General features: G+C 39.2%; 2 protein-coding genes across 4 annotated transcripts in view; one reads left to right on the forward strand and one right to left on the reverse strand.

Annotated features, from left to right (window-relative positions):
* LOC140237648 (cholesterol 24-hydroxylase-like) overlaps window positions 1-11,257 on the reverse strand; it is a 32,479-nt gene extending 21,222 nt beyond the window's left edge. The window contains exons 1-5 of one of the 2 annotated variants that reach the window (XM_072317575.1): window positions 11,149-11,257; window positions 5,891-6,107; window positions 4,653-4,727; window positions 2,260-2,341; window positions 1,257-1,417 (exon numbers count right to left, since the gene is read on the reverse strand). In XM_072317575.1, coding sequence (XP_072173676.1) covers window positions 1,257-1,417; window positions 2,260-2,341; window positions 4,653-4,727; window positions 5,891-6,045 — 473 coding nt within the window. In that variant the 5' untranslated portion in view covers window positions 6,046-6,107; window positions 11,149-11,257. Of the gene's footprint in view, window positions 1-1,256; window positions 1,418-2,259; window positions 2,342-4,652; window positions 4,728-5,890; window positions 6,108-10,853; window positions 11,056-11,148 lie in introns of those variants that run through there. The other variant, XM_072317576.1, reaches the window with a different exon arrangement.
* Window positions 11,258-11,661: 404 nt separating this feature from the next.
* On the forward strand, window positions 11,662-21,611 carry LOC140237884 (guanosine-3',5'-bis(diphosphate) 3'-pyrophosphohydrolase MESH1-like). Of its 2 annotated transcripts, none has more exons than XM_072317816.1 (3): window positions 11,662-11,772; window positions 20,562-20,617; window positions 21,116-21,611. In XM_072317816.1, exons 1-3 carry the CDS (start codon window positions 11,721-11,723, stop codon window positions 21,491-21,493), a joined length of 486 nt encoding a protein of 161 aa, XP_072173917.1. In that variant the 5' UTR covers window positions 11,662-11,720; the 3' UTR covers window positions 21,494-21,611. The 2 variants fall into 2 exon arrangements, with proteins under 2 accessions (XP_072173917.1, XP_072173916.1); XM_072317815.1 differs by lacking the exon at window positions 11,662-11,772 and adding an exon at window positions 16,723-16,901.
* The last annotated feature ends 1,596 nt before the right edge of the window (window positions 21,612-23,207 follow it).

Genomic DNA, 23,207 nt, shown 5'->3' on the forward strand with positions numbered 1-23,207 from the left:
TGACCTTTAAATCTTTGTCCAATACTATGCATATTTTAACTGGTCTACTGCTCGTACCTCATCCCTTTAATTTCTCAAGGTACATAATATCTGTTGGACAAGGTTCTCGTCAATCACTTGGGCCTGCAAATGGCATTGTATCAAACTGCCCATGTCTATTATCCCTTCATCAGGCATCTTTTTGTTCTAAGGACAGCATGCAACATGATCTTTTGAGTTTCAAAACTGATCTTCCTCATATGCTAAAAATAATCAATGAGCAAATTCTATAAGGAAGTCATGCCTACCAGTAGTTCCTCAACCATGCCTCATTCGCTTGAAAGCTTTAAAAATATCCCCTACTATACATGTAATGACAGAAAAAGAAATAAATTGAACTTAAATATGATCTTTAAATGCACAGCAATCAAAATCTAAGCTGCTTTTCTTCTCACTCCCTCCCTCTCTCTCTCTCTCATTATGTATCTATCTCTCTATTAGGCATATTGTTAGATATGACTGGTGTCACTTGTGTCACTTGATTAATTATAAATGTGGAACACTTTCATATGTGGGGGAGTTGATACAACTCCATGAAACCTTCGGTGAAGATATCCAGGAGTATGACTTTTGTCCCACTTAAAGCTAAAACACAGTTCTCAGAGGGGCTCAAAATTCATCTTCCACCGTATGGAATTTGCTTGCAATGTATCAAAAGGCCCTAACATGAGAATTGGCTGGCTGACACAATTTGCCAAGATAATGAGTCGTTTTGGAGTATTTTGAGATCTAAAGTGTAAAATAATTTTGAATGCATGTATATGTATGACTTTCATTCCTGAAGTGCCCTCCCCAAACAGAAGTTGTGGTTAGGTACACTGTATAGAGTTACATGATGACCGATCATGTCCTAGCAATCATATTTTCCAACAAAACTGCATGCATTTCGCTCTAGCATGGAAGATCAGTGGGTATCGTTGTTGCCCCCATCTGTTGATTATCAATAATGGATTTAAAGAAATTACGCAGCAACCATGATCGTGTATGCACTGAGATTGTAGTACTTCCAGTGAACAATTTTTCGGTAATTCTTTGCATTTTTGTTGTTTATAGAATTATCATACCCAAATGAAATTGCATTATTATGCATTGTAGTGTTAATTCATACATCTTTTTTATTGCATACATACATACATGCATGTACACGTAAATTTTAGAGCAAAAACTGCCAGTTCCACAGTCGTTTTTCCTGTCAGTGTCAGTGACATTTGACTTACTGTCTGTGGAATGCAGGGTTTATTAGGGTACGCTTCTTTTGCCACTTGCCGTGGTCGAGTTCCGTGACCAGTCCATAGCCGGCTATCCTCTCGGAAAAAACAAACTGCATCTTTTTGTAGGTGTGCGGTGGCTTTGTATGCAGGCTATTGGTCAAGAGGTTCTGCAAAGAAAGAGAATTGATTTGAACCGACAGTAATCGACAAGTCACATCTGGCACCTCACAAGTACAACATTTCTAAAGACGTGACATCCAAAAGGTCCTGGGAGATTCTCTTGAATGATGTTCTACAATAGACCCCGTTATAACAAAGTCCCCGAGACCGGCAGTTTTCTTTCATTACTGTAAAAGTAAAATTATTGGTACATTTTAGGTCATTTCTTCAAGAAACTAGCCACTTCACACAATATTCTGTACAAAACATCACACAAATTCACTAAAGAGCATTTATTCTGAGCTTGTGTGAGTTTTACACTCTACAAATTGTAAATGCTAACGATGCATTTAGGGGGTACAAACATATCTTTGACAGAGATTTCGAATTTAATCTGCTGTAATTCTGCAATATTTTACTGTTCTATTAGATTGTACTTCGTCACGTCAACAGAGAGATATTTCACTGTGATCACACATAAATGCAATGTGTGTGTCACATAATTCTCTGAACTTTTGTTTGTTGTTGTTTTTTTTGGGGGGAGGGGGTTATCAATGAATTTTGGTACATTATTTTAAATGTTGAAAATAATTTTCTGTGTAAGACGTTGACTGCTTCACAACATTGCATCACCATTATGCAATACTCTGCAATGTAAATCCTGAATTCATGCCACCATCTGTATATAAAACGTGATAATGGCCCTTCAAGAATAAAGTGATTGTGATGCGTGCCATATACTACATTTGGCTTTTTGACTGAGCACTGCATAATATGGCATCACTTCTATGCACCACTGACTTTGTGAAGTACAAAATTAATATACATCTTGAGTTCACACAATCATTACCTTGATAAATTTTGAGTCCAGGATGAAAATGATGACACGATGTAGGATCTGCAGTTTATGAATCATGCCATACTCCTTATACCTGAGTACCAGCAGAAGGAAAAAGCAGGGCAATATCTTTAGAGGTCACAAATTTCTAAACAATCACCGAGTATAAATGCACAAGTTACATGTATTTTAAGGGGATGGCTAGTAACTGATCTGTGGGAATCAGTGGGAATGCTGGGGGATGATTGTTCCAATTCTTGTGGGATTCATTTAAGAGTACATTATCTATTGTTGTGTGAAAATTGTTTGCTTCAGAACAGTCTCATATTCAAGTAATGTGCAGTTTAATGCCCCGTCACTGTACAGGCATGCTAACCTGGAAATATTAAACTGCACATTGCTTGAATATGAGACCATTCTGAAGCAAATAACTTTCACACAACAATAGGTAATGTACTCTTAAATGAATCCCACAAGGATTGGAACAATCATCCCCCAGCATTCCCACTAATCAGTTACTAGCCATCCCCTTTAAATGTAACTCTTGTAGAGAGTCATATTGCTTTTTTTTTTCTTATGCTCAATCATGCCCATGTCTAACAACATGTTATAATGTATTATGTTGTGAAATCATAACCACTAAAGTCAAGTTTTGCTGCCAAAAAAGAAGGCAAGGATACATGTACATATATACAGACACTTGGGGTGCTGACCACTCCACAAACTGGTAACATAAAGACATTACTGATAAAGGCTGGTACATGTACAGCATTTTTCATACATTTTGTAATAGGGTAATCACACATCCTGTAGATCTACTATTTCTAATCTAAAGTTATGGAAAAAAAAAAGTGAAATTGTAACATTTTCTCTTGACATTTGACCTCTGACCTCATGCCCTGACACTCTCTCTCAGAGAATCTTTATTGGGCAATAGTCCAGCAGGAACCCAGAGGGTTTTGATCAAACGCACGGGTACCAATAGCTGAGTAGTGAGGCCACAGCCCACCAGATGCTCCTAAAGCGCCCCCAGATTTGGCCTTAATGAAACACGTACAAAAGAACATACCTTCAGGCATTGCATATATACTGTAAAAGTGGATATTTTCGCGCAACTAATTTTTCGCGCTTGGCTGGGTCAGAATAGTTTCGCGTGTTTTTAATTCCGCGGAATCAAGACATCACGCACAGGAACATATGGCAAGCAGAAATATTCGCGGGCTTTAATTTTTCGCGCTAGTTTCTGGTTGCGCGAAATGCGCGAAAATTTCAACACCGCGAAAATTTCCACTTTTACAGTATGGGGGAAATAGTCAAATTTTGAGCATTTGACCTTGACCTTTTACCATGAGCATCTGCACCCAAAAGTTGATAGGCACAACTTTACCCATTCCTACATGTACATGTATATACATGCCTAGTATCATTACGATTCCACCTCAAAGTTTTTCAGTTATACGTTGTCCACAAAATTGTTTACAGGCACAGACAGACAGACACACAGACTCCCTTACACATAATACAGTGCTCACCACTTAGTAATCGGAAGGCCTATGGGTCGGGAGAAAAATATATGCACTGAACGAGTGGTACAATGTAAGTGCATGACATTGTGTACTTAAAGGGTGTGTACAGTTCTGGTCGAGGTGAGGTTTTAGCTTTTAACGTTTTGCGAGATATTGCAGAAACCACTCTATGAGATGTCAAAGAGCATGCACTTCTAAGGGGTATCAAAAGTTTATTCGATGAAAATCGGTTTTGAAATGGCTGAGATATCCAAAAACAAGGTGAAACAAAGAGATCCTAATAAAGTTGTGGCATGTCGCCTTTTAGCACTTTTTTGGATATCTCAGCCATTTGAAAACCAATTTTCATCAAATAAATGTTGAATCCTTCTTAAAATTACATGCTCTTTCATATCCATAAGAGGCTTTTCATTATCTCACTTAGGAATGTTCAAAACATGAATCCCCACCTCAACCAGTACTGAACAGTCCCTTTAAGCTAATGCTCTCAATAAGATAACAGCCTATAGCTCTGCGTCTCACTACCTAACAGCAACTGTTTAGATTGTAGTTGGCATAATTTATCGGGAAATGATTACAAATTAATCTTTCTGGTAAGGAAATGAAATCCCAGCAATCGTTTCTAAGGATTTACTTATCATCTTTAGACATTAATGACGAAAAAAATTAAAGTATTACAGCCAGATTTGCCCAGAGAAAGCGGTTCATTGTTCTGACTAAGCAGTGACAATAACATGTGAAAAATTTGTTTCCGGGTACATCAGGTTTTGTTGCACTTAAACAGGGTTCCCACTAAAGCCGTTCCCTATTAACGGGTGAGCACTGTAGTATGATATCTGGTATGATGGATCATGTTTGATGCAATGAAGACATACTTACAAATTATATGTCAGTTTTCCAATGGCATCCTCTTTCATGCTTTTTTCTACCAAGGCGTCATTGCCAAATATAAAGCTGTATGATACAGGCAAGAAACAAGGAAGTTACACTCAAACAGTGAATATTTGAGTTTGGTGACATTGTATCGTACACATTATGATGGCTAGACTAATGTTTTGTTTTTTGGTGTTTGTTTTTTTTTTACTTACATGTGTATAAAGCTGTCAACATATATAAGTTTCAACTCACTTGTAAAAGGGGAAGTGAATTTCCCTGCGTGTATGGGATTGAGGTACTGTACATGTACGTCAAAGGTAACTACTGTATGTACAAACATTGTATGTGCATACTAGGCTCTTAATGAAACGAAATGTTCATGGTTTGCTCCAGTTCTGACATTATACAAGAGGTTTAGAGGTGACATTTTTAACCACATACAATGTACACAATACAAATATATACATCTGTAAAGGTTTCATTACAAAACTGTATATATGTAAAAGGTCAAGTGTTAAAGGTCAGTCAACTAGTTTCTCTCAGCTATGAGGCAAACTCAACCCATTAACATTTAGCAACATGAAGCTGCAAACTTGCAAATATTAGTATGCCCATTAATCAAATTTTTAAGCCAGTGGCACTGTGTTCAGCCCTGTGTCTTTTTAATGTGGAGACTGCAGATGAACAGATGACTGTGACTATTTGAAGCTTCATCATGGTGTTAAAGAAGATGAGGGCAATAAAAATTTACAGCTGACACATAAAAAGCAACTGCAACATATCACTTGAACTGAAAGGACAGATGAGCTACACTTAAAAAAAAAAAAAAAAAAAACTGTCTCATGAAGAATACAACATCACATATTTTAAGAATGATACTTCAACAGGATACATCAACACGTTAATTCGTAAACAGCTTACATAGCTTTCAAAAGACATGCCAAAAAACACAAATATGATTGTTCTCTGTGCTGGAGATATAACACAAAATCTATCAATTAAACATTTAATTCACTTGACAAAATATCATAAATGTAAAGTCTACAAACAAACCCCTCCTGACTCCTTATAAAATTGTAATACAGACATACACAGTGTCATGTAAGGCCCCTACCAGAATGTACCAAAAAATAAATAAATAAATAAATAATATGTCTTCTCGGTCAACTACAAGAACTGAAGTCATCTTTATTAGTACATTCACTTGCACAATATTAAACACAGACTGTTCTGTTTCTTACCTCGTCCTCTGTGGACCTGGAATATGGCGATATTTGATGTGGGTGTATTTGATGTAAAGTAGGTACGCTGTGAACAGGGTTGCAACACTCGCAATGACCAGCAGGATGGCATAGAAAATCACTGCCAATACTAGGCTGTCATAGATCAAGGCCATCACTGTAGAACAGGTAGCAGTAGCTTGGACAAAATACAGTATGACTGCCTGTGCAGCTGGCCCTGATAAATGGAACAATCAAAATGAGATGCACAATGAGAGAGAGATACACTGTAATAAAATCATTGATGACAGCATTCCTTGGTTAGTACATGAACCCAGCAGTTGTACAATATCCTTTTGTAGTAATACACTACCTACCGGTACTTCTCAACTATGCTCAACTTATCATTTGTTTGCTTTGATGGCATGATAAAACCAATGCAAACCCTCAGAAGAGACCTCCTGGCTTAAAATCTGGCACCTCCCACTCTATTTACATCTCAATGTTTATGATGGCTCCCAAGTCAATTTTATGATGTCGAGTAGAAAAAGGAATCAAGCGTAAATATCTTGCTGAGTGTACCCATTACCGAACTCTATCCAGGATTCTTAACTCATTGATCTGTTAGCAGCAAAGTCAAACAATTTCCAGTTACATCATGCAAACAATTCTCCTGATTGTGATAGCCCCTTTGAAACATCAAAGAAAATACAGGCCTTAAATTGTCCTCACTAAAGAGGTTACCATCGTGTCTCTGATGCATTCAGTCAACTTAGTCTGCAAAAAAAAAAAAAAAAAAAAGAGAGAGCAGAACTTCATAACCATGGAGGAAAATTTGATCAGTATTGCATAAAAATCATGAAAAAGGACACCTCACATGTCAGGGACAGATCTCATCGATAAAACGAGGACAATTTAGAAAACAAGCAGTGCAGGGTGAATTGTTGTTGTTGTTGCTGTTGCTGCTGCTGCTGCTGCTGCTATTTTTGTTGTTGTTGCTGCTGTTGCTGCTATTGTTGTTGTTGCTGCTGTTGCTGCTGCTGCTGTTGCTGCTGCTGCTGCTGCTGCTGCTGCTGCTGCTGCTGTACACTATGTACATGATATTCAGACTAAAGATATGCAACAGGACACCTCATATGTCAGGGACAGATCTCATATGCAGTAGGAATAAGGGTGAATATTTTAGCCTTGGTGGTAGAAATTGCTAACCTTGTAACCTGTAAATAGCATTAATTTCTAGTAAAAACTTGGTGACAAATGTTCAAGGAGGTATGTTGTATATAAAAGCCAAAAGGAGGGAAGCAAGTACATATAACAATACATACATTGGGGGATTTCGGAAGAAGGAAGTTGAATGCAAACAATCTGCAAACTGAAATGGAAATAGGGAAGGGTCTATTACAATGATCAGACTACATCACAGATCTGGGATCGTGTCCCTTTTGTAGGTATAGCCTATAGGCCTAAAAACCTCTACTAAAATTACAAAGAAGAATAGAAACTGAAAAACAGAACAGATGGCATCACAATGTCCAGGGCTGAGAGTTACACTAAAGGTTAATATTTCTTTTGACCTGTTTGAATGTTGGAATAGTGCAAGAGAGCTTGAAAATCTTTCAGTTTTTTTTATAGTGGAGGGAACAGCTACAGGAGTTTCCCTGCCAGCCAAACCTGTATAGTGAAAGGCTGTATCATGAGTGAGTCTCGAGTATGAGCACACTCAATCAAACTTTCTATAAAGATCACTCCTAGAGTCCTACTCTTAAGAATGAGGTAGTACTTATGTAGACTGACTTTACATTAGATCATTATCAAGTAGCCCTGGCCTAGATGAATTGGCAAGAGTTCCATATATGTGACCCTGCACCACAAAACCAACAAAAAGTCGCCAGACATGGATTTTTAGCTAAGGGCATACATTCTGAAAAACAGACTCTAAGCTTTAAAATGATATAACTCGATTCAAATGGCTCTAAAGTACAGCATCTATTCAAGCGCTTAATCTTTACTAAGCTGTGCTACCTGTGTCATGAATGGGACAAAAAAAAAAAAAAAAAAACATGATCGTGTAACCACTGTAGCAACAACAATGAAGGGATTATCAGATTAAGTTGAAATTAAGCATAGCTCTATTAACACATTCTGTTCATGATAAATGTCAACTCTCCAAGTAGTAGCATTATCCTTTCAAAAGTTATTAGAGTTGAAAGTGAAGAGTGTGCAAAGGATTTTCAAGAAATAAATAGGGACCTCTAAGAAAAACCTGGTCACACTACTCTAACAAAAAGAGGGGTTGTAGAAAAACTGCTGAAAACCCACTTTCCCATTCAGTTTATAATCCAAAACTAAAGAATGATGCAGAAGAAGTATAGCTCTTTCAGAACATGTGGAAAACTCAAAATTGACTCAGTTGACCCGTTTAACCTTTCTTGAGCCCCGACATGAAATCAAGGGGTGCGACTTTTTGTTTGTTTTGTGACTAGATTAACCGCAATAGCAACCCCAACACATACATGATGTTACTATGTGCCCTACAACAGGGTTAGGACTTGAGTCTAGTTGAGTTACTGATGATAGACAGCCTACTCACGGCTACTGGGATGATGACACTATGCCTGTGGTCTTGTAGTAAGTTGCAGTTGAAGCTTTGCTTCATCATGTTCAACACATGGCCCTAATAACCCTAACCCCGGGTTACTCCTGAGCTCCTTGCTGGTCCAGGGAAATCCACTCATCATGAGAGGGGCTCCGTCTCACACGGCACTCTCCCCTGGCCCCTTATGAGCACCTAGCTGGTGGGGTACTCAAGAGGCTCCTTCCCCAGGCCCAGAGCGCTCCATCGAACATCTGATATTTTATTCGGTCGCAAATTCAAACTGATTTTTTGTTCACACACATAATAATAATAATAATAATCTTTTTGTATATCAATTTATAAAGCGCAAAACCTATAGACATATATTCTTCTGCGCTGCAAAAGCTTCTGATGTGCTTGATAATAACGAACAGTTAAATGAAAAGATGTGTTTTGAGTCGTGATTTAAAGACTGCTACTGTTGGGGATTTCCGGACTTCTAATGGTAGATCATTCCAGAGTTTGGGAGCTGCACAGGCAAATGCTCTGTCTCCCAATGTTACTTTTGTTTTACATGTTGGAATCTGTAAAAGAAGAGTGTCCTTAGAACTGCGCAAATTATGAGTATGTCGATGAGATTTAAACACTAATAATTCGGATATGTAACTGGGGGCTTGACCGATAAGTGACTTATACACAATCAACAAAATCTTAAACAATATTCGTTTACGAATCGGAAACCAGTGTAAATCTTTCAGAAGAGGAGTAATCCTTGAAAACCTAGGTTTGTTACAAATAAGCCTTGCACAGGAGTTTTGGACTCGCTGCAGGTGCCCAACTTGAGAATCAGGGAGTCCATATAATAACCCATTACAATAATCCAATTTACTAACAATACATGCTTGGACAATCATTTTCATACTGTTCTCATCAAAATATTTCCTGATGCGTCTAAGGTTATATATCATATGGTATGATGATTTACACACATTTGTGATGTGTGCTTCCATGTTCAGATGCGTGTCAAAACACACTCCAAGATTCGTAACTGTGGAAGATGACTTTATGACAGAACTTCCAACTGATATCCCATCAAAAGAAAGTTTAGATATTTGCTTGGATGTGCCAATCAATAACAGTTCAGTCTTACTGTCATTTAGCATGAGTTTGTTTATAGTTTACATAGTTTTGTGTGTACATCCTTGTGATCAATAGTACTAAAGTATGACATCGAGCTACTTTGTGACGCCAAAAGAAACTGAAATATTCATGTTAACAATTAACAAAGAATCTAAAGCTGAATCTGAGTATACAGTATATAATAATTATCCTCCAAGATCCTACACAATTCGGGGTATAAATCACGCTCGCGCGCCGCAAGCATGACTGAGGTAATAATTCAGATCAGAAAGAGACGTCATTTCATTTCAGTTCATTTCAATTAAACTTTTGTTTTCATTCATTCAACAGAATATGCAAAGAAATGATTGAAATTGGGCATGCATTTGAATACGTGAACTGAATTGGATTTCAAGACCAGTCAGCTATGCTATTCAGCGAATTTTTTCTTTCTTTCTCAATCGTTTCATACAGATTTGATTCACTTTGGAATTTTGCCAAAGCAATTACTTACCCTGCTCATTTAATCGCATCTATAGATAGCTCTGTTCTTTTCCTAATCTATGCCTAAATTATTTGCAACGAGCACTGCATGACTAAAGTCTGCTTTTCTATAGCCATGTCTCAGTATAGAGTAAGATAGAATCAATGTTACTTCTTTTTTTTTTTTTTTTGAAAGCGTTCAATTGCGTTCATTTAGTTGGTGACGGAAGAGGGCTCTACTGTCAAATCAGTCTCTGTCGACCTGAAAAGTTTAATGTTTTTTCAATGCATTCTGAAGAGTAATTTGCTGCTTGCGACTGCTGGGTGCTGTTTTCTTTTTCAGGCGATTCAGCATCGCTACAATTTCTGAGATGAACGTATCCATATGACACCTGGAATATAATTAGGTTATCCAATGAGGGAAATCTGGCGGATGAATGAGAATATCACTGGAGCCATTTGCTTGACGAATCAATGGAGAGAGAAAGAGAGAGAAGATAACACCTTCACTTTAGTCATCATTTAAATCCTCTTCCAAGACATTTATATCTAAATTGGGCAAACCATTGCCATCTGCTTCCGTCGGTTTTTTTTTTTTGTTTTGTTTTCTTCTTCTTCTGCTTCAGTCCTATCGGGTTTATCTATGACTTGACAATTGAAGTTCGTAAAGGGATGGTATAGTTTTTGGTGAAATGGCACCATTCAGGTTTTAACATTTTGACAGGTGTAAGTAGAAACCACATATATGAAATATTAAAGAACAGAAAATTCTATTTCTAGAGGAACTCGATCATCCGCGACACTGACCTGCGTTGTGCCAGAGTAAACTGTGCGGATAACTGGATAACAAAAGAGTAAATGATGATGATGATGATGATGATGGTGATGATGATGATGATGTCTCGTTGGAACAGAAATCCAGCGTCGAAAATTGACTCTGACAATTACTGCCAATCACTGACAATCACTTCTCAACAAGCGAAGCTGTTTCTTTTTGTGGCGTGAGATGAGCTAGCGCGGCGGCGAGAGTGACAGCTTCACACTGAACCCTCGACGTCTGACTGAGCTGAGCTGAGCTGCAGTGCTGGACGCGTAAACCTACCTATCGTCTGCGTTCGGGTCCGACTTTATCTTTGACGAGCATTTACCGCATTCCCATTTTCTGGACTCAGGAAGGCCAAGCCGGCTCACGTTGTGCTTGTGCAAATTGTAGCATGCTTTTTAGCTCGACACACTTTCCTCAGTATCAGCATGACATGTAAGTGTGTCAGCTGATTGCTGTCAATGCCGCCGCCGTGCATTGTGTAATGCTCAGGCGCACCGGTATCATGTGACACTCATGATTTCTCCAAAGACGTAGATAGAGTATGAGGTACCAAATGTGTCACGGAGAATATTAATTATTTGACATACAAAGTAATGTCAGCTGTCAGTAATAGATGCGTAGTTGCAATAAGGTTCAATAGCTGTTGCTAAAATTAACTCTTGAGATTGAATTATTAGGTTAATTGCTTCTTGCTCTGTAAGCCGTCATTTTAGCATAAATCAACATTAGGCCTATGCGCCCCATAGCCTTATAGCTTCGTCGTTGCCTCATCATTTTCGAAAGGCCAATCAGCGTGCAGACGCCCGTCCATTTAGTGGAAGTCAGTGGTTGCCTCGCACAAAATCACAATGGTTCATACCCGGAAATATTTATTGCAACCAGCTCGAACGCGACTGCACAGTGAGTATATCTGTGTACAAGGAGCGCAACAGGAATGAACGGGTGGTTGTTGTTGTTGTTGTTGTTGTTGTTGTTGTTGCTGCTGTTGTTGTTGTTGTTGTTGTTGTTGTTGTTGTTGTTGTTGTTGTTGTTGTTGTTTCCGTGTCATAGCTAGAGGTGTCTTGAATATTGTGAGAAACATAACGAATTAATTAGCATTATATTAAACAGACCAGATAATTTATTTAACCTGGAAAAGTGGCCTACACATGTTTTTTTTTTTTTTAATCGTTGTTATTGATGATGATGATGATGATGATGATGATTCGTGTTTTAGATAGGTGTATAGGTCTATTGCAAAAGCTAGCTTAATTGCCATCTTCTCAATATTGGACAACTATCAATATTAAATAGCCTATTAGTAGCAATTAGCTGATCAGCATATATTATTATAATGTAATGTTGTTAATCGTAATCCAGGATTAGAAGCCTGAAAACTCAGAAAACATGACAATTGGCGAGGTTTCCTATGACGAGGAAGGAATACAGCACCAGTTTGTATGTTTTCAAATGATGCAAGTGGGGGATGCGTGATGCAATTGTTGGGAAATAATTATCGCGCAAGCAATTTCATTTGCGAAATGCGCATTATTTTACAGGAGAAAACAAATATTTTGGCAGGGTGATTTCTAGTCTTTCTTTCTCTCTCTCTCTCTCTCATTTTCACACATTGCTTCTCAGAGTAGCCGTAGATAACCAAAGCGATGTTACATAGGGCCATGATGCGTGTGCACAAAAGTCCATTCCATTAAAGGTCCTCTTTACCTTTGGGAACAGTGATTCAAGATATCACATTTTGATGCATAATATGTGTAGGTCTGGCGTATCACAAGACATCCTACCATATACATTTTTTTGTAATGTAGCCTAAAATATAAGGAGATATAGGTGTTATTCTCATTAAACCATAACTGTATACGGTTTAGTCTGAAAACATTTTTATTATAGCTATTGTTCACATTTTGTGTATTTAACAATATAACATCGATTATACGGATTCAAATTCTTACAGTCGTTGTTTCTATCCCAAACTCACATTTTAGAACTATTATAAAGCACGAATGCTGGGTTTTGTTTCAGCTGCAAAATGGTAAATTATGCCTTTACCACTTTTGTGGCAGGAAAATTGTCACGTTTTCAGCTTTGCTTCTCCACCATCGGTGTTTATTCAAATGCAGTTATATAGTGTTGATTGCAGTACGGTGTATGAAAAGGCACCTCATGAGGGAAACGGCTCTTTTCTCAATGACGATGCACGATTAATCATCATTGTCCAAATTCCAATCTGAATCCCGTAGGGCCTACTTTAATTATCAAAGGGATTCCATAATTTTGGTTAAGATGGGGCTTCAAGTTTCCAGCTTTTGTTGTGGTGATCCAATGACAAACCTCTTGCAAAATATGAAGAAGCATATACCATTCTCCGGGACAGTTCAAAGCTTATTTGATGGAAATTGGTTTCAAAGTGGTTGAAGTATCAAAAAAAAAAAAAAAAAAAAAAAAAAAAAAAAAAAAAAAATCTAATAAAAAGTAGGACCCACCTTTTATTAGGACTGCTTTATTTTACTTTGATTTAGGATATCCCAGCCATCAGTTTAAAACCAATTTTCATCAAATTAACTTTGAATCCTTGTAGAATAATTGGTAAAATAATTATAGGCGTATATATACGCTCTTTTATTAATATTTCTACAAGTGGTTTCTAATCATCTTGCAAAAAAAAAAAAATGAAAATCTGAATCCCAATCTGAACCAAAACTATGTCATCCCTTTAAAGGCATACAGTCGTCGCAGGCGATTCGCAGCTCAGTAGAAAAGCACGACAAGCTGCTTCCCCCGTTATAGTACCCCCGTATGTACCGAATGCCGAACACGACGCTACGCAGCGCACCAGCGAAAAACCAGTGGGGCACGAGAGCCGTGCGAGCCGTCCACTGTAATTTCAACATGGACGCCCGAATACCTACCGAATGGGGCCGAATGGGTGCACGCACAAAACCGCACAACCATCCATGCGCATGAAAATCTCTCCTACCGGTCGCGGCGATACAACAGTAGAGCTGTGTGGTGTACGTACGTACGTATCTGGCTCCAGTCTCTGTTTATTTGCACTATGGTGCCAATTTCAGCAATCTAAGCAATAGTATTTTAAAATGTCTGAAAATATTATATAACAATATTTTAAATTATTCATATATTATTTTGTTTAATATTTGGTATTTATGAATATGCTTTGATGAAGAAATATTAATACTCTAAGCTTCATGTATAGCAAGTTGCAATGCATATGGCCGTATGGCAGGTTGTTTTGATCTCATCGTGCAATATAGTCTGCTGCGTCAGCTGTGTTATACGTACAGTACGTTGGGCCGGATCGTAACATAACAAAGTTGATATAAAGTCGTCGGTACCGGTATGTCAATATCAATAATGTGTGTGGTATGCGTGTACTATTTACAATAAAAAGTGCTGTACTGTTTCGGCTTAGCCTTGGCTTTGGTTTAGTAATGAAACCTCACAATGGAGATCAAACAGCCGTCCAACTCGAGGAAACGTATCTACTTGTTTGACGCTATCGACGAGTGGAGAACTCAGAGAGACGTGTTCTTAGCATGCTTAGGACAAGTACAAAGAGACCAGTGGCAGAGGGGGAAGCTTCAGCGTCAGCGTGCCGATGAAAAATTTGCTTTTCACTTGCTGGAGTTGCACGAACAGTTTTGCAGGAATTTAGAATGTGCAAATTCGTGTTATGCATGCACGGTAGAATTGTAATGCCACGGCTTACGCCAATCAAGCAACCCCAGCTGGCCAAGTCAACAACTTCAAGGAATCCAGATCCAGATGATGTGTAAGTAACGTTAGAAGTCTATTAGACCTACATGAATCAATGATTGAAGTGGAATGACTTTTTCTAATCTATCAGTAACTTTAGGGCCTTTGGCTTTGCGTTTGATCGACAAGTAGGCCTATTTTTCTATGTATAATTCCGCGAAAAACTTCTCTAAGTTCTCATTTATGTCAAATTATGATAACGCCGTAATCGAAATGACATTTGCTGGGTCAGTTTATCGCTTCTTAAAAACTGACCCAGCAGTAGGTAGCAAATGTCATTAGTCCCATTAAATGAGAAGTGTTTCATATCAATCATATTATGCAAATTCCCCAAGAATATGATTTAAGATTTGCAAATAAATTTTAAATAATTGAATAGATCTATCGCAAGCTCCATCATACATGTAGTCTAACCCAATAGATCTGGAAGAACTCTAACGTTAAACAGGGGAACTTGGGTTAGATGATAGATCTAACAATAGATTCTAGTTTAGGCCCTACTTTGACTTGAAGTTAAGTTGGCTGGTGCCTGGCGGCCTGCTGTGCGGCCGTACACACCGTGTACGTACGTACAATATGTATGTAAGTCGAACGTACACTGTCAGTGTACGTAAAGCAATGTAAAGCACACGTCATAGCCATACATGTACTGTACTACATTGTAGTAATTTGCCAAAAGTACAAGCTACGCTCACGTGGCATAGGTAGAAACCAATCGTAACACAATAGCTCGTCTTTGTGCGTGAACCAAAAATGATTATTTTGGTTAAGCTAAAAGTTTACACCCACACGGGAAAATCTCGAATTTTTGGGCTTGGGCCTATCGATATTCGGAATATCAGAGAATTTAGAGATATATTTATTTTTTTATTCATGTAGGTACAATTGTACATTCCATTTGGGGGGTTTAGCATGAGATTTTGTTAATCAGAGTAAGACAGTCAAAACTGGTTGAATTGCTTGAGTGAGCGTGAGTCTCACGCTCAATGTGTGCGAGTTGATTAGATATAGATTTTAGACATATTTACTGAAGATGGTGTGATGAAACGGTATGTCGGTTGGTGCACGGCCCCCTTCTACCATGGCCACAGGCACACTGTGCAGTGCAACTGTGGCCGTTGGCCCTGCACGGGCACAGTCGCTTCCCCGTCCTGAATTTACACACGCCAGAGCAAGTACATGATACAGGGTCTCCGACCCAATCGTCCGCGTTCAGAATAGACAACTCGGCGTTAATATCCGCTACCCATGACGATGTGTCATCGTCCATGATGGCCACCCTATCTATAATGTGGTCTGCACTCACTAGTCTGATCTGATCTGACGATTAATAGATTACAGTATAGTTGACGAGTGACGACGATCGACGATGCGATGAACAGAATGCGTAGTCGTACGAATAGGCAGCTAGCTAGCTCATGCGAACATCACACAGTACATACAGTATACCATACATTCAATTCACATTACACAAAACGTACTGTCCCGCGCTCAGATCAATCAAGCGAGCAATCGAGATACTATAGCGCGATGCATTGCTTTAGGGATGTCTTGCGCACGCACACAATTTCGCTTCGTAGCAACTTCGGAAGCGAGTTTACGTGCTGCCGCCCGCGGCTGAAATATGTCCATGTATCCTCGCGACTGGGTGTCTTTAAATGTATGCACATAATCATGTGGCGGCGGTGATGATGGGACCAAAGAAAGACGTAGACCTTGGTTTTTAGTCCATGACACGTCACCTAGGTCCTAACTATACACAGCCCAGTCGCCGCTGTACATACGTAGCGCGATTCGCGTAGCGTATTAACAGCGTCTGGTCGGGCTACCTAGGTCCATGGATGGAGCATGGATCCGTTGAAAATGAAGCCGCATGATAACTGCGGTCCGCGTGTGGTGTTTGAGTGTACATTGTGCGTACATGGCGGGGGGGGGGGGGAGGGGGGAGGGGGAGGTGTATGAGGGGGCGGGGCGGGGGAGGAGTGGTGCGCCTTGCGGTCGGTCGGCACATACGGTACCCTTGTTTCGCGCCGCTTCCTGTTTACACGCAATCCTCGAATGCGTGAATGCAGAAACAGCGGAAACTCGCAGATGTACATATGACATCATATTTGGAACAATTAAGCACTTAGCCAGGTTTGGTTACACTGTCATGGATCTTGTAGAGCTTGTTGAATGTGCAGACTTTGCTGCGAGGAAACACAAGGATCAACGCCGCAAGAATGCAGCTGCAACTCCGTACATCAATCATCCAATTGGTAGGTACAAATCCCTCAGCCTCACCCCCGAACTCTCTTGATCATTCTCGCCGAAACCCCGGCGGCCCCGTGTTTTTGAGAGCCGCTTCAGCAGAATCCCGAGGTTGCGCTGTAGCGCTGGTCGCATGTGGAAGTATGGTGCCCATTAGCCCCGGAGACCGCGCCGCTATGCAACGCTGCACGTTGGGGCTGGTCGCAGTTAGGTGCCCATATGCTGGCATTGTAATATGCACCCGGCTAGGGCTAGGCTTTGGATTCTTTCACAACACTTCAAATCAATACATGCAGTAGAGTCTAATAATAGTAGTACCATGTCACATGTGTGGCGTTAAAGGGACTGTACAGTACTGGTTGAGGTGGGGATTCATGTTTTGAACATTCCTAAGTGAGATAATGAGAAACCTCTTATGAAATATGAAAGAGCATGTAATTTTAAGAAGGATTCAACGTTTATTTGATGAAAATTGGTTTTCAAATGACTGAGATATCCAAAAAAGTGATAATAATAAAAGACGACAGGCCATGCCTTGCATATTAGGATCTCTTTGTTTCACCTTGCTTTTAGATATCTCAGCCATTTCAAAACTGATTTCCATCAAATAAACTTTTGATACCCCTTTGAATTGCATGCTCTTTGACATCTCATAGAGTGGTTTCTGAATATCGCAAAACATTAAAAGCTAAATCCTCACCTCGACCATCAGAACTGTACACACCCTTTAATGTATAGATGGGAGACAACTGGAGTGTTTTCCGACAAAAATTCTATCGGTAGAATAACTCGCCAACTGACGTTTGTCGCTGAAAACAAAATTTCAATAACCCGTGCCATGCTGGCATGCCGTGTCAACAGTCGACTGTTTTTGTGTGTACAGTGACTAGTGTAGTCCCACATAATGATCATAGCTCGAGCTGCCAAAATATTGACCGATTCTGTGACGCGCTATGTGTATTTTTGGCATGGGCGCAGCCATAGTGGGTGTATCAGCCGACCCCCCCCCCCCCCTCCGCACTCCCCCACCCCTCTCCCTACATTAGCACGCGCGCAGAATGAAAAACTGCTTTAGCCAATGGGCGTCTCGTACTGAGTACGCGAATGCTTGCTAGTGCGCGAACCTTTGTTACAAGTGCGTGATAAACATGTTGCCCCGGGGTGGGGGAGAGCAGGGGGGGTCGGCTGATACACCCACTGTGGCTGCGCCCTGTGCCGTAAAATGTCTGCTGCCCTCAGCGAACCCGAATTGGTCAATAGATCCAAGTTAGGATACTTTGTCTTTTTAGTATTTTTTCTATGATTTAAGTACTGAGCCCCGTTGCATAAAAGTTACTATTGTGGTAACTTTGCCATCCAGTGGTAAACTACCATGGTAGCAATACTCAACAGCCAATCAAAATCAAGAATTCCATGGAAGTTTACCATTGGATGGCAAAGTTACAATAATAATAATAATACATTTTATGCAACGGGTCCCTAGTCTACTTAAATGCCTTTTTACGTATCACAAAAGCTATCTTTTTCAACATACAATATGTTTGTGGGTTGTTTTTTTTTTCTGAAATCCAATTCAGCATGCTGGGTGAATGCAGACATTCTGCCAATTTTTAAACCATAAAAAGTGTGTCTTTTCCTCTCACCTCCCTGCTCTCATTCACATGTTTGCATATTACAGCCCTGTTGCTGTACACAAGTGTTACGACGTCTGATCGGGCTAATATCAGGATAACAAATTAAGACTAGACTACCGGTATGTTGTTTTTTATTCTGCAAAAGAAGGAAGCCCTACACAAACCCTTGTTTGTAGAAAGGTAGGCCTACTGTTGGTATGTATTGACCATGTGGGTGGAAAAAGTATAAATTATATAGCACTTATTATACTATTATTTATAAACACAAATATTCCCACTCATCCGGCTGATACAGTAACTGTATAACTGTAACCTGCAGAGAAATTTTTTAAAAAAGAAAAAAAAAAAGGAAAGAAGCTTTGTTATCAAATGTCCGATTTGTTACTGAGCTATTGTATAACAACGCAACACTAGACTGGCTTCTGTTTTTTCTTTTGTGTGTGTGTGTTTTTGTTTTTGTTTTTGTTTTAAGGAATTCTGATCTTTGTGAATCTTGGCCTCAGCAACCGCCCCCCCCCCTGTTTTTTTTGTGTGTGTGTGTGTGTGTGTGGGTGTGTGTGCCATATATGTGTGCCATATTAAGTATAACATTGCTACGCATTTCAAAACTATAGACCTAGCAATTAGCTAGCTGTGGTACAATTCAACTACTGCACTGCATTCTGTATGTAGAACTTCAGAGCTGTGAACAACCCAAGCATCCACATGCCCAGAGCATTAATTGACCGAGAGTGAAACTTACAGTGTACAGTGTGCGTAGGGATCAGTGTAAATGTGATGCCCTTGCCTGCAAAACAGTGGGCCCTAATTATCCCCTAAATAACTATTTACAAAGGCAAGTGAACAATATCTTCCTTGACATTTTTATAATGTGCTGGCAAGCTGAATATATAAATTGTGTCGAAACCTGCAGTGGGCATACTTGTGGGAAGAAATTTACACGTCAGTGAATGCTATGCATCATTTTGTGCAGTCCCGTCTAAATTTATAAGCAACACAGCGAAGCTGCTTTACATAGCTAGCTCTGATGTTTTAGATTTAAGGAATGAGTTATCCTTTTCCTGACATGACAGATAGATGGGTGTTGAGAGACTGAAGTAACAACAAACTAAGTTTCTGGATTTTCCATTGTGTCATTTTGATAGTGTTTCATGTTTATAATTTTTGTTTAATGATGGTGTAAGAAAGATTTAAAGACAGACTAGATTACCAATGAATTAAGTAACTCAGTAATTTCACAAAGTAATAAATTCTATTCCCAGAGTACCTTTCATACCCTGCATTCATGTTGATACATACAGAGATATACTGTGTGTATACATAAATGCCTGTAATTCACCCTATTGCGTGTAACTATAAAACTCAAACAGCGGTGTCACCATTAAACATAATAAAAAAAAACATGAAGCACTATCTCTATCTCAAAAATATAAAAGTTTTATAGATTTTCTAAGTCAAAAAGCAATTTTTACATGTCGGGGAAAAAATATCCAATTATAAGTTCTGGAAACACATAATTTCTGTTATGGAGTAGCATTGTTTTAGTCATGATAAAAAGGGAAAAATTAGATGTGACTATAAAGTGTGGTTGCAATGTATGCCTTGCTGTATTATAAATGGTAGTGATACAGTTTTTCTTTTGTGTGTTTGGGTATGTGACTGTGTCAATGTTTGTATGTTCGTACCGGTAAGTATGTTATATGACAATGGTTGGCCCAACCAGACGCCTTGACTTCTGTACAGCGACAGGGCTGTGTGATCAGTCAGTGTTTAATTTGCTTTTAAAAGCTTGTGTAACACTGTTTTATTTGCCAGAGGTGGATATGGATGTAAGTGACATTTTCTGCGAAAAATGGTGTTTGTTGATTGGTATTGTAATTGGTAAATTGTAATCTCTTTCAATGTTAGATGATGAAGTGTTTTTACATTCATTGTAGTACATATGTATTGGCTGTAGATCCATCAGGATTACCATATGATTTTCCAAAGTTGTGTATTTCATTTGAATTTAACAATGAAATATTTCCTCTGCAGGAGTGGCAAGGATATTGGCCAAAGAGGCAGATGTAACGGACCTGGCAACATTACAGGTAAAGCGAGTGTAGGCCACAGTAGCAATGCTTTCAATACAGTATGTAATGCTCTGTATGCATTATATGCCTTGTATCAGGAGTCAGAAGCATACAATACATGGAGATTTTAATACCAATACCCATCTATTATATTTATGATACCATGGCAGTTCAGGATACCATCTTTAATGTAGATACCAGTGATACATCTCATAGAAGAAAACATTACCGGTACTCAGACGTTTCCCATACATTGGCGCAGTAACTCTAATTTGAAACGCTCTCGCCTCTGTTAAAACAGTGCTTCAGGCTGATGTTGTGATGCTTTACAGCTGTAGTGATCCATTTTGTGTATTTGTTTTTTGGTTTGTTTTTTATTCTGAATCGGCTGACCATTCCTAATGAAAATCAGAATGCTGCATTATTGAAGAAATTTACTTTTTAATGGCAAGTGTGAATGAGGCATTTTAAAAATCTGAGTTTTAACATGCAATACACTGCATTTATTTCTCTCAGGCTGCACTCTTGCATGACACCGTGGAGGACACTGATACAACCTTTGATGAGATTGAGAAGCTCTTTGGGAAGGAGGTGCGCGACATTGTCGCCGACGTCACCGACGACAAATCCCTTCCCAAGATGGAGCGCAAACGTCGCCAGGTGGAGCATGCCTCCCACTGCAGCCCCAAGGCCAAACTGGTCAAGCTTGCAGACAAGCTCTACAACCTCAGGGACCTGGACCGAGAGGTGCCGCAGGGCTGGACCCAGGAGAGGGCCCAGGAGTACTTCCAGTGGGCCTCGCAGGTGGTCCAGGGTCTCCGCGGGTCCAGCCAAGCCCTGGAGAGGAGACTGGACGAGCTCTTCAAGAAACATGACGTCATTGTAGAAACGTAGAAACAGCTGCACGAGAGTGAATGATAATCTCTCAAATTGCCAATGTGAGAGATTAGAAATTACTGGGAGGATTCGTTCATATTCTTGGACAAGGGACCACATTGCTCCGCAATTACAGACATGATACCTTGTTTTGTTTGTTGTTGTTTTTTTTTGTGTGTGTTTGTTTGTTTGTTTGTTTGTTTGTTTTTGGTAAAATAGAAGGAAAACCGCCAATTCCAGTCTTACTTTTATTTATTCATTTTTTTTTTTTTTGGGGGGGGGGGATGTTGGATCTGGAGAGCATTGAATTATTCACATTGATACTTTAGCTATCCCATTTAGAATGTTTTCACAATATCTCAACAAGTAAAGATCTCAAGAAAAAGCACCCCCCCCCCCAAAAAAAAAAAAAAAAAAGTTCAACAATTACTTAAATAAAAATTTCATAACATGTAATTAAATGTGAGTGACTAGAGTTACTTGAGAAAATCACAGAGAGAACAGTTTCATGACTCATCCCAGTCACTTCTTCAACTCTTGTATGGTTGGCAAGCATTCACCCATGATAGGTGAATTGGCGATGTTACTGCCTTTACTGTTTATAACAGAGGTAGAGGAACTGTTCTCTCCTTGCTTTTCAGAAGTAAGTCAACTTGAACAGATTTAACCCGTTCCATGCCGAATTCTGAAATCCTCTTAGATTCAATACACAGGCTGTCATGGAATGGAATGGGTTAATTCTGTGTTATTATCATGTTTCTTAGATGAATTGAAATCTATATCAGTTTATTGGAAATCCATTTTACATAATGTCTGTGGCAATCATGAATGACACTTCATAGTCTTGCTTTTTCGTGCAGTCTGCATTTATATTTTCCTTGTGAAGTAGTTGTGAGTCATTTTCATGATTGCCCTGGGAAAATGCAATGAATTGAGCTGTTAGGTCTTTAGTAAAGTCTCATCGGTGAATATTGCCTTACTGCCTTGTCTTTCATTGCATTTGTAAGCGATTACAAGAGTCCGCCCTGAGTGCATGTTGTGTCCCAAGAACTAGATCGCTTTGCCAGATAAGGTATTCATGGACATCACACGTAATGGACCAAATTCATCAAATTTTGGGCGATCAAGCTTTTTTTTTTATCCACAGGTCAGTGATGTGGTATTATGTTGTGAATGTTGATGTTACTTGAATGTCGTCGAAAGCATGGTCCACATTTCTTTAATTTTGGATCAAATCATGAAGTTCTATCCCAGTTATGCAGAATGACATGAAACCAAGTCAAACTTTGCCTTTTGTTCACTGTGATTAGTGATTATATTTATTGATAGTTTTATGTTTTCGCGTGTGTTCTAGGATGAATTCAGCCAGATTATCCCAAACCAAAGAAAAGTGAGGTCAGTTAATTCACCAGCAATGTTTTCACCTTACTTATGCTGCCAAGACCTCAAGCAAAAACATGTTAACAACTGTACTGCTCATCTGTCAGGGTAATACTAATTAGAAATTCAGTGCTGAGCAATCACAAGAGTGTGTCAGAGTGTCAATATTTGACCATAGGCTACTCATCCTATGGTCAGCTAACTGACATTTTATATAGCAGTCAATATTTGTTTTGTGCTGTGAAATACCTGACAAATAAAAACCATGGAATGTTTGCACTCTTATATCAATTGGTGCAGTTGTTGAACTCTGATGTCCACCAGTTACTGAAATGTAAACAAAAGAGGAAAG

The sequence above is a fragment of the Diadema setosum genome, chromosome 14, assembly GCF_964275005.1.
Source record: "Diadema setosum chromosome 14, eeDiaSeto1, whole genome shotgun sequence".
Taxonomy (NCBI): Eukaryota; Metazoa; Echinodermata; class Echinoidea; order Diadematoida; family Diadematidae; genus Diadema; species Diadema setosum.